This window comes from Merops nubicus, unplaced genomic scaffold (assembly GCF_000691845.1).
Source record: "Merops nubicus isolate BGI_N331 unplaced genomic scaffold, ASM69184v1 scaffold20339, whole genome shotgun sequence".
Taxonomy (NCBI): domain Eukaryota; kingdom Metazoa; phylum Chordata; class Aves; order Coraciiformes; family Meropidae; genus Merops; species Merops nubicus.
Window position 1 is genome coordinate 48,654 of NW_008630482.1, and position 15,230 is coordinate 63,883.

Genomic DNA, 15,230 nt, shown 5'->3' on the forward strand with positions numbered 1-15,230 from the left:
AGATTGTGCAAAAAGACACACAGTTAACATCCTTTGTGTTCTTTGTGCCTCTGTGTTTTCTCCTTCTTCCCAAAGCACAAGCCAGACAAAGCACACTCACATAGACTCAGAGGACAGAAATGAACCCAGAAGTGTCTACATCATATACAGTCATCTTGGTGCTGCTAGAGAAGCAGCATCATTTTTTATTGTCCTAGGTTTAAAGACCAGTGCCACAGTCTAGCAGTGTAATTGACTCAAGGTGCCAACATCTGTATTTCTTTTGTTCATTTGCATATATAGCATTTACAGGACGTGTGATATTGTATCATATTTTGTAGAATATGACACATACTTCTGCAATGTAAACACAATTGTTATTTTTACCTATGAAACCTTACTCTGATTGCCAAACATGATTTTTTTCACTTCCTTACATTTTATTTGCAATGTTTTGGAGAGGCTTAGCATTTTTGCCAAGTGCAGTTATTTGACCATGTTAAAGCATTATTTAGAACTCAGAATGTCACAGTGATATATTTCAACATAATCCCCACTTCTGCAGTGCTGAAAAATTACCCATTACTGTGGCAATCCCTTTTCTAGACAGGATTCAAGTACTGGTACTTTTGGCAGATGACTCCAGCCAGCAGCTAAGCACCCACACAGCCACTTGCTCAGTCCACTCCTACCCCAGACCCTGTACAGTAATTCAAGGATTCAAGGAATTTGCTGCAAAGGTTAAAGATCTTTGGAAATCACCAGGCTATGGAGCTGTAATGGAAACGTCTCTTGCCTACAATTCCATTTAAATAACTCCAATTAGTAGAGCTTTTGCGTACTTATATACCTCACACTACATTTCTTACATGATAGCAGGTATGAATGCAAGTATCTTTGACTCTCTACCCAAAAATCTACTACACAGGTCTTGAAAGTGCCAAAAGATCCTAGAAGGCTTTGTCCTCTCCAAATGCCTTGAGGTGTAGTTTCATTGTAAGAGAACAATGGTAGAAAAAAAAACAGAATAGTTCAAATCAGCTGACCTGTGCCCAGGATGACATATCTATACATTCATTTCAGATTTACAAAATATACTAGTTTAGTGTGTGTTCATTGGCTTGTTTGTTAGCCTGGCAGTAAGTCAAGCCTCATCACCTCCCATGTTAAATTGTCAGGTGACATAAACAGTGTAGAAAGATATATAGATATAGATATAGATATAGATATATGCATATAGGGATAGAGCTTTTAAATGTCATTCTGAGACTATGACTGAAGCCTGAGGCACTGACAGGCTGTATCCCCCACAACTAGCTGCATGCTGCTTGTATTCTCAACTTGCAGTTTAAGAGGATTAGCATATTTTATTTTCGAAGAGCATCACATATAATGTTATGGAGACTAGTTTTCGCACTGTTTCAAATGGAAAGTTGCCTGTTAAATCCTGTGATGAAAGAGACTGTGTTCCTTTTTTACATGTATATGACAGTGGCTAAAATTATCTAATTTTAAAAGCACCTTGTTATCAGAGGCAATTTTAGGTTGTTAGAGGCTGCTACTTATATGGGACTTTATAATATGCAATTGCACTGTTAGCGTGAAAATTGAAGAGGCACCAAAGATTCTACAAAACATTCATCAGAGCATCTTTCACACCTACTACAATCAATCAGCAACTTGGAAACCAAGGAATGTTGTTTCTTTCTGCTGATGGCGAGAATACACTTTATTCCAATTGCAGGCAGTATACAGCATTAGTATCTGGATGTTTTAAAAGGCATTGAGTATTCCTGGTGACTTTAAGCTTACTTAGGAGCTGCAGCTGTTCCACTCACATAAAAGTTAAGTGAATGACTTTCTCATTGACAAAGATACATCAGGCAGTATGCTTAGTGAGATCCAGATACTCCTAGGTGACAAAGGTTTCTGTAATCTCCTGCTCCCTTTGATCCACTACAGTAGTAGTACTGTCTGGTGGTGAGGAGAACACAGCTTCATAAATCAGCAAGAATTACAGAGTATTCACATCCAAATTCAACTTATATTTCCACATATCCATCTCACTTCCATGTGTGAGCTTTTTGTTTGTTTGACTTGCCAGTTTCTCCGTTTTTACCTTGTTTTCTTTAAGAAAGGGAGAAGGGGTGGAAAAACAGAAATCCAACCTTCCCAGAAAAAAAAAAAAAAATTGGAAAAGGCCCCAAAGCAAAGTGATAGGCAAAGGTTGCACACCAACCAACACAGATGTGTAGTTCAGCAAACTGAACTGATGCTGTCCTTGGCTGTTCACTTCAGAGTGTCTTAGCAAGGAACAGGTTATACAGGAGACTAGAAACCATTAAGTAATTGAATCAAGCTGTATTTTCCAATTCTCAAGCCTTTAAATATGTGACATTATTTTGTAATACCTGACCTTTTGAGAAGAATGTAATTGCAGTGTGAAAATGCTTTTGTTTCATTTTTGAAATGACCAAGCTTTGTTTCTAAAGGCCAGGACTCCTAAACATCAGTGAACCAGCCACTCAGCCATGGCTAGCAGATACTTGGCCTAACACAGGGAACAATCACAATGACTGCTCCATCAACTGCTGCACCTCTGGCAATGGAAACAGTGATAGCAACCTGACGACATACAGTCGACCAGGTTAGTTACATTTCTACCTTGCTAAGGAATCTTCTTTACAGAGTGTGTACTTCAAATACCCGAAAGAACGTTCAGGTTTGTTTGTGTTTTTATTTCCAAAGCATTTAGACTTAATGTAGTTTATCCTCTATGTCATGATTTTGCTTTTGGTCCCTTTTTGGATCCTTTTCTTCGGTCCCCTTTGTATAGTTGTAGCAAGCTGTAGACCAAAGGTGCCCTGCAAAGTTCAATGTTACCAAAAGCTACACTGAACTCGTATGTTTCAGCATCTGAAAAAGAGCTGATAAGGTCATTTTTACGTTGTTCTGTACATCCCTGTTGCTTGGTTGGAGAAGTATGAAAATTACACTAGAGAAATTTCCCTTCTGGTTTGGGTGCGATGGGAAGCAAGAAATAAAACGTTGCTACAATACTTGCAAGGCAGTCAGTCTGCTTTGGCACATTCAGAACCTCCCTTGGGCTGCCATTCTGTACAAAGTTGGATAGCTGGTCTTCTGTTTGGGGCGTGTGGGTAAGGAATATAACTTCACACTCTAAAAGCAGTTATGAAAAGTTAGGTTAAGTGGTAGTTCCCGGGAGCTTGGGCAGGACTCTAGAGCACTCTTACAGAAGAAAACCTTGTGGGTTCCATGGGAACACAGCTGGGGAAAAATATCTGGAAGCACTAATTGTTGCACGTCTTTTTAAACAGAAGTTTGTTTTGTTTTAAGCCTGTTTGTGTTACTGGTGAGGAAAGAAGATTCTTTTTCACTACCAGCATCCCTAGCTAATTTTTGCTAGTAGCATTTCCTAGAATTTCAAAGAGGTATTGTGATTACCTTATAGTGAAGTTGCATAAGTGCAAAACAGCATTGCCTCCTATAATTAATGTGAAACTAGCCATAATGTGATCATGGTAATTCATCTCCTGCGATATGGTGTCTGACAGAGACCAGTGCCAGGTGCTTCAGAGGAAGGTGAGAGATTTTAACATTAGGCTCGTATCTTACACTGCCTGAGGTCACAAATACCTATGTAAAAAGATCTCTGATACAGAGATGCTTACAGTTCTAGAAACTGAAACTTAACAAATTCAGTAAAGGAAGAGAACGCACGTTTTTGGGAGGCTGTAAACTATTATGACATCTTGTCATGCGGTACAGTGGATTCTTTCTCAGCTTAGCTTCTGCATGAACCTTGGTTGTGTTGCAAAGTGATTCCTTCCTTTCAAGTAGCACTTAAGAGCTTGAAGGTCAGACAAGATGCTCATAATGGTCTCTTCTGTTCTGGAAGATCTGGCAGATATCTTAATTATGTCAGCTTGGGCTTGGCATATGCTCTGAAGCAGCAGAGTTGGCTATCCCCTCTGTAGCTGTGAACATGCTACAAAACTATGCATTTTTACTTTCATATAAATATAGTGCTGTCATCCAAGTCCACAGAATGGGAATGGGTTGTTCTAAAAGTAAAAATCTTAACAGAAGAAATCTTCTGTTATATAGGTAAACCAGTTTTGCTTAAGTACTTTGTATGAGGAATTCTAATGCATCTACACAAAAAAAAAAATGTGCCTAGTGCATGCACTGTATCGATTATGTTGCCCTACACACAGATCAGATGTAGCTGAAAATGGAAGGTTATACGTGACTCTGCAAGAGTATTATAGCAAAGCATGATGTATTAGGAATGAAGAATATGCTGCATACATATTTGCTTAATATAGTATGATAGACTTGGAAAGGAGGGAAGACTAGCATGGTTTCAGTAGGAGAAAGAAAAAGCAGAATTGAAAACATTTTAATAGTAGAAATCAAGAAGCTGAAGACTGAAACAATAAATAACAGCTCACATAAGATAGAAAAAATATCAAACACTAAAACTATCAGAAAACACAAGCTGGGGGGAATGAAATGTGCAATGATAAGCTGTATGTGGCATGTTCTGATACTGTTCCTTAATCACTGAGAGTGGGGATCAGTGTTTTTCTTCCTCAAGTATTTTATTTCTCTTTTCCAAGAAATATTCTCAAAAAGAGATGTATGTATTTGGGAATATTTTTTAAATTGAACATCCTCTATAGTTAGTAGTCATTTTATTTAGTATAGTGGTCAAATCCTGAATTCTGTACTGTGGTTTACTTGGCACTCTCTCTAGTAAATTAATTGTGGCCACAGGTAATGCACTTCAGGTTTTGAATCAAACTCATTAGCATAAATACCACATCTTTTAAAAGAAGAAAACTATATTCCTGGTGATCTTTATGGAATTATTGATGCCTTAATCAGCTGGGAAATGAGAATTTTTGCTTAATTATCATTGAATGCTAGTTTCATTAAGCCTTCTAACTGCTGGCCCACAGACTGTGTTACGTCATTTGGTATTCTTCCAGTGGACTGGATTTGGAGAGGGGAAAAAAGCAATGGAGCTGCTGTCATGCAGAGGCGAGAAGGCGTGGAAAGGCAGGCACAGTACTTCACACAGCAGTGGCCAGAGCATCAGTACCTGTGTAATTATGCAATAAGTGGTGATCTGATGATGCAATAACATGAACTCATGCTGTCTATATTTAGCGTACAGGACAATGGTATTACTATGGCATTACTTACTTTGCAATATCCAGAGCAACTAAAAATTAGCAAAAATTCCAGATTGCTTTCCTGTCTTTGTTTCAAACCAAAATATAAGACTGTACAAGGAAACAATGGTCAAATAAAGACTTGCTACTGCTGGGTACTGAGTTACCTTTCACATTGTATTGTTTCTCTTTAATTCTGTTATATGTAATCATTTTGCAGTCTGTTTTATAAAAATCTGTTGTATCTCTGTTCCTGATCACAAGTGCAAGAAAGTCTAAATGCTGTTGAGATGGTGTGCGGTGACTGTCATGTTTAGTTATTCCCACTGTGAAGTTTTGGTTGATTTTTCCTTTCAATGCAAGCTATTTTAATCACAGTTATTGACTTGATATCTATACTGCTTTGAGGATAATGCCTAAAAATATGAACACTTATATGGCAACTGCTGAAAAAGCTCAGCAAGGTAAGTCATTGCAGATACAACTCAAAAGGTCTGAACTGACAGTGAATCAAACCAGTGAACGCAATTTTTGAAACAGTAGCTTATAAGGTAAATAATGTTCTGTAAATTATTTAATTCAGTACCTCTGCTTCATGGATGCAAGCCGTAGAGTTAAAGCATTTTTAAGGGAGATTTTTCATTGAAAAAATGGTGTAAGCGAACAGAATGACCTTTTCTTTTTTCTCTCCTCTGTGGTTAGCGATGCAAGCTGTAGAGTTAAAGCATTTTTAAGGGAATTTCATTGAAAAAATGGTGTAAGCGAACAGAATGACCTTTTCTTTTTTCTCTCCTCTGTGGTTAGCCGATTGTATAGCAAATTACAACAATCAGCTGGACAACAAGCAGACAAACCTGATGTTGCCTGAGTCAACTGTATATGGTGACGTGGACCTCAGCAACAAAATCAATGAGATGAAAACCTTCAATAGTCCAAATCTAAAGGACGGAAGATTTGTCAGCCAGCCTGGGCAGCCCACTCCTTATGCCACCACTCAACTCATCCAGTCAAATATCAGCAATAATGTTAACAATGGCAGCGGGGATTCGAATGAGAAACACTGGAAACCCTCTGTTCAGCAAAAGCAAGAGGTTCCACCCATACAGTACAACATTATGGAGCAAAACAAATTAAACAAAGGTGAAGAGCTTTTAGCTTGTTTCTCCTCTTTAGGCATCAGAGGAGTCTTGACCTGCTGGTGCTGGGGGTGGAAAGCTTTCAGGTTCAGCCGTTACAGACTTCTGTGGTGCTTTTAGACTTTTCCCACTTTAGATTTAGAAATCCACCGTTAGCAGTGTCAGAAAGTTAATTACCACCATAATAACCTTCAGATATTGAATTTATTATAAAACAAATTGTATCTTTAGAAAAGACTTAAATAAAATACATTTCCTATGGATTTGAGATTAATTTAAGCTTAGTAATAGTTAAGGGATTGGTTAGGACAGAGGCCAGATATTTTATTCATAAGCCATATGCGTGGCAGTCACATTATGCTCTACCTTAAATTTTAAATAGGTCAACCCACTCTTCCCAGCTGTGGATGGAGACTAATTAAATCTACATGTTCATGTAAACGAATGAAACTTTGCATATCAAACTCTGTAAAATTGTATTGTGTTGTACACTGGGGACACAAATGGAGTGATCCAATTCATTTTAGACTTTTTCCTAGCAAGCCTTCGATGCACATATCGAGAGGCAATGCTACTGCACACAGTTTTGGAAACTAAATTCCTTTGTTAGCCTGACTGAAGTCTGTGGATCCAGAAGCTAAAAATAAATTGATTTCAGTGTTAACGGAAAACATCAGGATGTACTTTTGTGGCCTTGAGGGCATGTTTCTTTAATATAATGTGTGGGAGTTGGAAGAAATAGGTATATGATTTCTTGCTGGTCCTCCAGGCTACCATGCAACCTCTTTTAATAACCTGATTTGCAAAACAGTATCCCTAGGAACTGGACCCATTCTGACTTGGAACTTTTTGCAGGGATTGTTGTAACTCCAGTGATCACATAGTGATAAGTTACCCACCCAAAAGATGCATTTCATTACAGGAATGTTGATTTCTCTTCCGGACCCATCTGCTCACAGAGGAGTTCAAAGGGCAATGTAAAATGTGACACCTTCCCTAGACATAAACATGTCAAAAGAAAAATTCAATTTTTGTGGCTCCTTACTAGAGGGTGAAAGCTGTATTTTTTTGTAATTATGTTTTTTTTCATGAAATGTGTATTAGAGATCTGGTTTGGAATTAAAACATGCCTGGTTTTTATGCCCTGGAAGATACTGCATCTTTCAAACTGTGTATTGCAGCTGCATATTCTATAGCATGTTGCAGTGTGGAAAGGCCCCCTTAAAGCATTGTCTGCTGACAGTCATATATACATATTTCAGAGTGCTGATTTACTGTTTATCCTCTGTGTAAACATATGCGGTATGTAGGGTTTCAGCGTGGTCTCTGGAATGCAGCTAGGCTGAGAAACTATTACAGAATACACTCTGGTGTGGAATTTATCATTTTGCTCTTTTTCCCATGCTTACATTATCACCAACATTTCTGCTGCAGATGGGGACTGGATTCTTCGTTTTGTTTATTTTTGTTTTGATTTGCTATTTTATGACAGTATTCTCATCTTGGTTTTCTCATTTCCTAAGTCAAAACCATCTTGCTGATGATTATACCTACAGGTTTTGCAATGGGAAATAACCATTTTGATACGAGTTACATGCTGTGCTTCATTGTCACTTTATGTCCAGTGGTTCTGTTTATGACACAGTTTTATTTGCTGTATGAGGAGTAACTCAGGTCCTTTCTGTTCTCTGTAAATTGTAATTTCTTTTTGGCATGAGAGTACTGTTTTGTCAGATGAATATTTTACTTCTGATAAAGTTTTACAGATCTGGTTGCCAAATCTAGATTTAAAAGGAACATATGTATATCAAGTGCTTTGGAACTGGAGAAGGAAGTTATGGAAACAGCCATTAGCAAAAAAAGACCCTGCCTGTAGCTAGAAACTGCTTGACCCAGTATAAATAGAAATCTTCTTGGAGCCAGCAGGCATTAAACAAAGACCTCTTCTGTTGTAAACCAAATTCAGCAGAGCTGCACTGTTGCTCCAGCAGATCATTCAGCCCTTGTAATACAGGGCTGACTCCTATGTGGGTTTGTCACCTTTGAAATACAAAAAGTAGCTACCCCGCATGTGTAAATTAAGCAGAGACCACAGGAAATTAATCAAGGTGACAGTCTGTTCATATGCAAAATGCTCAGGCAGGTCATATGTATGTATGTGTATATATATATCTCCATCCATTGAGACTTGGTCGTTGCAGGGGCATTGCAACAACCCTGTGCACGGAATTTCATTCTGCTTCATTTTTTCGGTGGAGCTACCAGGTTCCCTTGATTTCCCTTAAACTTACAATTAGAGACAAGATAAAATAAAACATTATTATAGGATGATTTTCCTTTCAAAATATGACTGTATTTCTTCCTCACTGTTTTCAGGAGATCTTACTTTTTGTTATAAAGTAGGTATATAAAACTAGTTGTGTTTCTGAAAGGTAGCATTAACTCTCCTGTTAAACTTGCAGATTACCGGGTGAATGACAACATTGCTCCAACTATTCCATACAACCAATCATATGACCAGAATACAGGAGGATCCTACAACAGCTCAGACAGAGGCAGTAGTACATCTGGTGAGTATCTACAGCATTTTCCAATAAAGGAGGAACCCAGTGGCTGTAAGACACTGATTGTTCAAAATTGTGGTAGTCACAAAACCAAATAGAAGTTGGATTTGCTAATGTTGATGCCCCACTGGTTAATATTATTGTCTCCAGATGGACAAGTCATAGAAATTCCTTTTCAGCCATCACAAAAAAAGAAAGAGGATTTTAATTTATATATTGTTTTCATGGTACTTTACTGACTCCTTTTTCATCTCTCAGGTTTGCTCACCCAAGACAACCTTATTCATGTACAGGCTCAAGATACCAGAACATTTGAGTGATACTGAACAGAGCTGCTTTAAGAAGTTTTTAATTTTGAACATTAAATGCATGCATTTTATTGAGTAAAAAAGCTTACATGCATACATGATTTTTTTTCTAGATTTCGGTGGCTATATGTCAAAACTGTTCTTGTACATCATTCAGATGTAGACAGCAGATAATTAAATTTTGTTTCTCATTGGCATCTCCTATGCAAAATATCTAAAAGTCCCAGAATATGGTTTAATTCAAAAGTTACTGCTTTTCATCATAGTATATAACCTGTTCAATTTCAGCGTTGATTTCCGGTAGAGGTGTGTGAAGTGTTTGGAGCTAAACCAGAACCTAAGCATAGGCTTGGTTTGGGGCTTTACAGTAAGTCTGATACTTAGTCTATGTTTATTTGCATCAAGCCAACGACAGGGCAAGTTATGGCTGCAGTCACCAGCACCCTGGACTTTACATCTACTAATTAAGATGAGGACCTTTTGTTTTGCTGTTGCCTTTGATAGTCCAGTTGCCTTAATCCTAAGCTTTGCTCATTGGGCAGTTGTGGCTGAGGCACAGAATAAGCATAAGCATGTAGATGAGCCCGTAGCTCCAAAATCTCCCAGCTGCTCAGTGTTCTGTGAGGCAGCCTTTTGCCCATTCCCAGGTCTGCAACATCAGGATGTGGTGCTGAGCCTGTGCTCAGGGACATTAAGACCAGACCTGGAGTTCATGGTGCAGTGTCTCGGGGGTATGAGCCCATGCCAATGAAACACAGGAAGGTGGCGTTCTCCATACGGACGCCTGCGTTACAGTTATCCGTAGCACAAACCATTTCTAATCCCATACCAGGGAGTCCAGGAGTGGAGTAAGATGACCAGAGTAATAAATTAACTGTGCTGAATCTAGTATATATCATGCTGCTGAGGGTACAGAATGCAGATGATGGTCGTCTTGGGATAGTTAAGGTCTTGCCTGACATACTGACATACCAGAAAATAATTGTACATAGCTAAAATGTATTCTTATCTGGCAGCTAGCGTGGGACAATAACAAGCAGAAACAATGCCTGTCAGAATGGAAAATCCGAGACGGTAGAAGTGAGAAAAACAAACTTCCTAAATCTCACTCTAAAATATTTAATCTCGTGTTTAAGGCTTAACTGTGGTAATGCAAAACCATGCCTCAGTTGGAGAGAGAAATGTGAAGGATTCTAAAACATACTCAAAACTGCAGTGACTTTATATACAATTAAAGAAGCAACAATTACAAAGCAGGATAGAAATGTATACCGTGGAACAGCAGTAGAGTCAGTTCTCATCATAGCCATGACCAACATTAAAATTCAAGACCACCTGAACAGTTGGTCTTATTCAAACTTATTTGAACTGTTAAATCTGGATTGTTCTGTTATGAGGTATAATTTCCCAGTAATAGTAGTTGAAAACATTTGTGCCATACTTCATCTATCTTCCTTCTTCTTTTTGCTATTTTAGTTCTTCTAGCAATTATTTTCAACAGCATCTGCCATTTAGACTAAAACTAGTCATTTCATTGTGCCTAAAATTGTCAGTGGACAAGTACAAATTACATATTTTCAGTGACTTAATGCAACAGTGGAACTTTAATAGATCATATCTGTATCATATTGTAGTTTAGGTTCCAGCAATTAAATAGTATAAAGGCACTTTAGAAAATGTGTCTACAGCTCATTTGTTTTAGATGATAATCTATAATATAATTAATACAAGTAGGAAGCTCACTCTTAATGGCATTGCTTGTAAAATTCATTAATGGTTTTATCACATTTTGACTATTTATTAACAACTTGAGTTTTGTATCCCATGTGTCTTTTCCATGCTATGTGAAGTTTCTGGTTACACACAACTGCTTAAAATATACAGTTATTCTACAAAGAAGCTACAATTACAAATTGGTGTGAAAAGGAACGATGCCCGTTTATTCCAACTCTGCAGCAGAGTAAATTCCCAGAGAATTGATTCAAGAGCATCTGAGAGGGACTATGGCTGTTCTGTTTTTCAAAGCTAACGATGAGGAGATACTTAAACGCATGACAAAAATGCACTGCTTTTTACTCACAGGGAGTCAAGGGCACAAGAAGGGTGCTCGGACCCCAAAGGCTCCCAAGCAAGCTGGCATGAACTGGGCAGATCTCCTTCCACCCCCTCCAGCACACCCACCTCCCCATAGCAATAGTGAAGATTACAGTCTTTCAGTGGATGAAAGGTAAGAAAAATTAATATGTCATCCATTTTTTCCTTTAATCACTTGTTAATTGACGTGTAATTTGCCCTGCAAGCTTGCAGTGAGACCTCCCTTCAGTGCTGTGCTGGTGTTCCTCATCTAGCTGTAGTGTGGCTATTCTGAGATCACTTAGTGACAGTGGTGTGCCTGCACACAGTACGTCCTTAATAAGCTCTCTTCAAGAGCACATAGAACAATGATTATTTTTTTTTCTGGGCTATTTATAAGTGTATAAGATGTGGCAATTACACAGTAAAAACTCAAGTCCTTCTTTTCTTTAAAAATTAATTTTAGCTATGACCAAGAAATTCCTTGTCCTGTCCCACCTGCAAGGATGTATTTGCAGCAGGATGAGCTAGAGGAAGAGGAAGAAGATGAGCGAGGTCCTACTCCGCCTGTCCGAGGAGCAGCTTCCTCCCCAGCCGCTGTCTCCTATAGCCATCAGTCAACTGCCACTCTCACCCCCTCTCCCCAGGAGGAGCTCCAGCCCATGTTACAGGACTGTCAGGAGGATCTGGGACACATACAACACCAACCTGAGCGGAGGTGTGTCAATGCAAATGTAGTGAGAGAGATGTCACAGGGGTCATCCTAGCCCCACTGAAAATTCCTGTTGAATTCAGCAAGGCCAAGTTTTTCACTGTGATATTTACTCTGTTAATATTTAACTTCTATACTGGAACTATTTATAACCTAAGAAATACATAATTAAGTTGCTTTATTATTATGCCATGAAAAAAAATGCAGTATATCACTTTACAGTACATACAATGCTGACATAAGTTAAATTCACAGTAATCAGGATATTAAAGTGGTATCGTTAACACAGCTTACCATATAATTACAGCTCCATTGTTTCCAATAGATTTACTGCATTATTACCATAAAATAGCATGCATTATTTCACAGTAACTGCAATTAACTTGTCACCAATATGCATGAACATATATAAATATATAATTTATATAACCTATAGATTTTCCTCCTCTCATAAATCCTAGCACAGGAAATTATTGCTTGCAAAATTTTCTTAACATTTCCATCTACCCTTATTTAAAGGAATGACCAACATTAATAAAGATAGATATCTGTCAGAGGGAAATTTTGTTTCTCCTCTGAGTTGCTTTTAGTACAAACTATTTTGCATATACACTCTCACAGCTTCTCTTCCATGAACAGTGAGTTCTGAATGAGGCTTTTTGTGCACGATACTTATTTGTCTTGCTTTCTGTTAAGAAGGCACAGCTTTTCTATCCCAAATTATATTTCTTTTATTTTTTTTCCTCTAGCGCTTTGCACATATTGTTTTTTACCACAACTACACATACTTACCTGCAATATTCTAGTCATAGTTCCTATTTTTAGAGAAATGCAGGCCTATTACGATGAAATTCATTTGATCTTACTGACTAAACTGTAGAACTTTGATTTTGTTAATAGAATTTACTGGACATTTATGGATTTATTTTCCAGAATGTTTTTTTGCAAAGCTGCTTCATTTTCATGTTCCCCTTTTCTAAGTAAGTAGTAGTTATTAATTTTTTTTCTTAAGGGCCTATTTTTAAAGGACTTTTTTTTTAAAAGCTTTTACTTCTGCTCCCCAATTCTACTAGGTCTGCCTTGTTTTGTTTTCTTTATTCTTTATGGTAACACTGTGTATCATCTCCTCTTCTTCTATCTTCCTGAGTCTTTACAATCACTCTTTTTATTAGTGGATGGCTAATAATATTTTCCTCTCATTTCCATTGGCCCTGGTATGTCAGGGCACGGAATTGTTCATTTTAATCACTTAAGTTTTCTGGGTTATTTAGAGGTTAAACTAGCTGGATGCTAATGGAAAAGAGACATGCTAAGTGGGCAATGTGTTGCGAGTGACTTTCCAGAACCTCAGCTGCCATGTTCTGGGCAGCAAGAGATGCAAACTGGCATACAGAATGGAAGAGGGATTGGAGCAGATATCTGCAAACACGCATAACCAGCCAGCAATTGCCTGGAAAATAGAAGGTTTGCTCTACACAAAGACTCATGGCTAGTCACCATAAATATCATCAAAAGTAGTAGCAAAAGTATCTGAAGTATGTTCTGGTTTAAGTTCCTAGAGCATACAGCTTACTCGTTGACTGGACTGAAAAAATGAAGCATATATTTATTTGTTCTTCCTACAACGGTTAAGTCTAGCCTTGCTGAAAGTCTTAGAATTGTTAGTGACTTTCTCAAACATTGTTTCTTTCTATATCCCTCTCATCAGCTAAAAAAGATTTACATAATTCTCTTTACTTGATTTGTCAGGCTTGGCTGACTACCTTTTCCATCTAACAGCATTGATATGACCCATGGCGTTGCTGTTTAGGAGCTGAATGTTCTCAACAGCTGTAGCCCGTTCTGGAAGGAGGTTTCTGGTCTTAATACAGTGTGACAATACTTTCCAATTAAGAATATATTCTGAGTGGTGCCTCTCTGCATTGTTTTGGGGGTTTTTCTAAATCATGGCTTTATAGTGAAAATGATGTTTAAAATACAGTTTGTCATAGTTTTTTATTAGCTTTACTTATAGTTCTGATGAATATATTCTCAATTTCTGATAGGAACCAGGTATCTAGGTCCTGGCGGTGATGAGGTGCTGTAATATTTCTCTGTCCAGTCAGCTTGCTAGAAGTATAGCAAACCAAAATAGAATTCCGTGTTCTGGAAGAGTGGACAAGCAGGGAAAAACAAAAGATTTAGTGAGATAGCAGATGCCAATGTTAAAGCAAGAGCTGAGAGGGGAGGTGATGTCACTGTTAAAGCAACAGATAAAGTGAACAAAGTATTGTTAATTCTGTAAGCACATGAACCAGCTGCTCTCAGTTAACTTATCCTGAAAGGCTGGCAGACAAGCTGTATTTTCAAAAACACTAACATATTTTGTAACCAGTTGCCTGTCTTGTAATACCAAAACCTGGAGAATCGGAAGATTGGCCAATATATTACAAGGACACTTGTCGTGAGAGCTTTAAATCAAGGCAGTAAAACTTTATTGTGCAAGGTCTCTAGTCAAAGGCAGGTAGAGATTCCCATGCAGCAATGGCTTCTGGGATTTGGGGGAAGGGGAAGTTTAGTAAACGATTATTAGGTATATATCCCTAACTGACCTTTTCTTCATTCCATTCTATACTTATTACAACAAATGGAAAACAGTGGCTGGAATATGTAGTCTAGGGAGGTTCCAGCTTGCTCTTGCCACAAAATATTAGGTTTTTCCGTGTTAAATTTTCATTTCAAAATTAGTGAGTATTCTTATTTAGTACAATGAAAAAAATATACATCCCCCCAAAATAAAAGATTTAATTAATGAGAGTCACCATATGTCAATAGTAAGAGGGAAAAAATGACAAGGGAAAATTACTTTGGAAATTTTTGTAAAGCAGGCTGCAGTAGCAGTTCCTTGTAAGTAGAGCCAACGGTGCAGCCATTGCTGCAGAGGGTGTTCCTTCCTGTCAGACAAATGTCAGTTACAGAGCATGGCTGTAGTCCTCGCTGTCTGGGACTTCTGAGTGAAGTATTAGCTAAACTGTACATTGGTCTAATGTTATCTAATACTTTGCCTCCTTAAGCTGCAGACACCATTACTAATGATTTAAGCTCAGAATAAATTAACCCATGTATCTATTTGCATTTTGGTATCCTTAAGACCTAGAACTAATGTTACAGCAGTGAATTCTTTCTTTACATTATCACCTAGACCAATTAAAAAAAATTAATGAAGTAATGGTATCTCTTTTCATATCTTTCTGAATCAGTGAAGTGAGTGTAGGGAC

General features: G+C 37.9%; 1 protein-coding gene across 1 annotated transcript in view; it reads left to right on the plus strand.

The window, feature by feature from the left end:
- The window catches only part of LOC103779693 (roundabout homolog 1-like), a gene marked incomplete at its 5' end in the record, with an annotated part of 63,709 nt that overhangs the window by 32,900 nt on the left and 15,579 nt on the right, over positions 1 to 15,230 (plus strand). Inside the window, 5 exon segments of the mRNA XM_008947338.1 lie at positions 2,472 to 2,626; positions 5,985 to 6,320; positions 8,779 to 8,886; positions 11,271 to 11,415; positions 11,728 to 11,979. Coding sequence (XP_008945586.1) covers positions 2,472 to 2,626; positions 5,985 to 6,320; positions 8,779 to 8,886; positions 11,271 to 11,415; positions 11,728 to 11,979 — 996 coding nt within the window.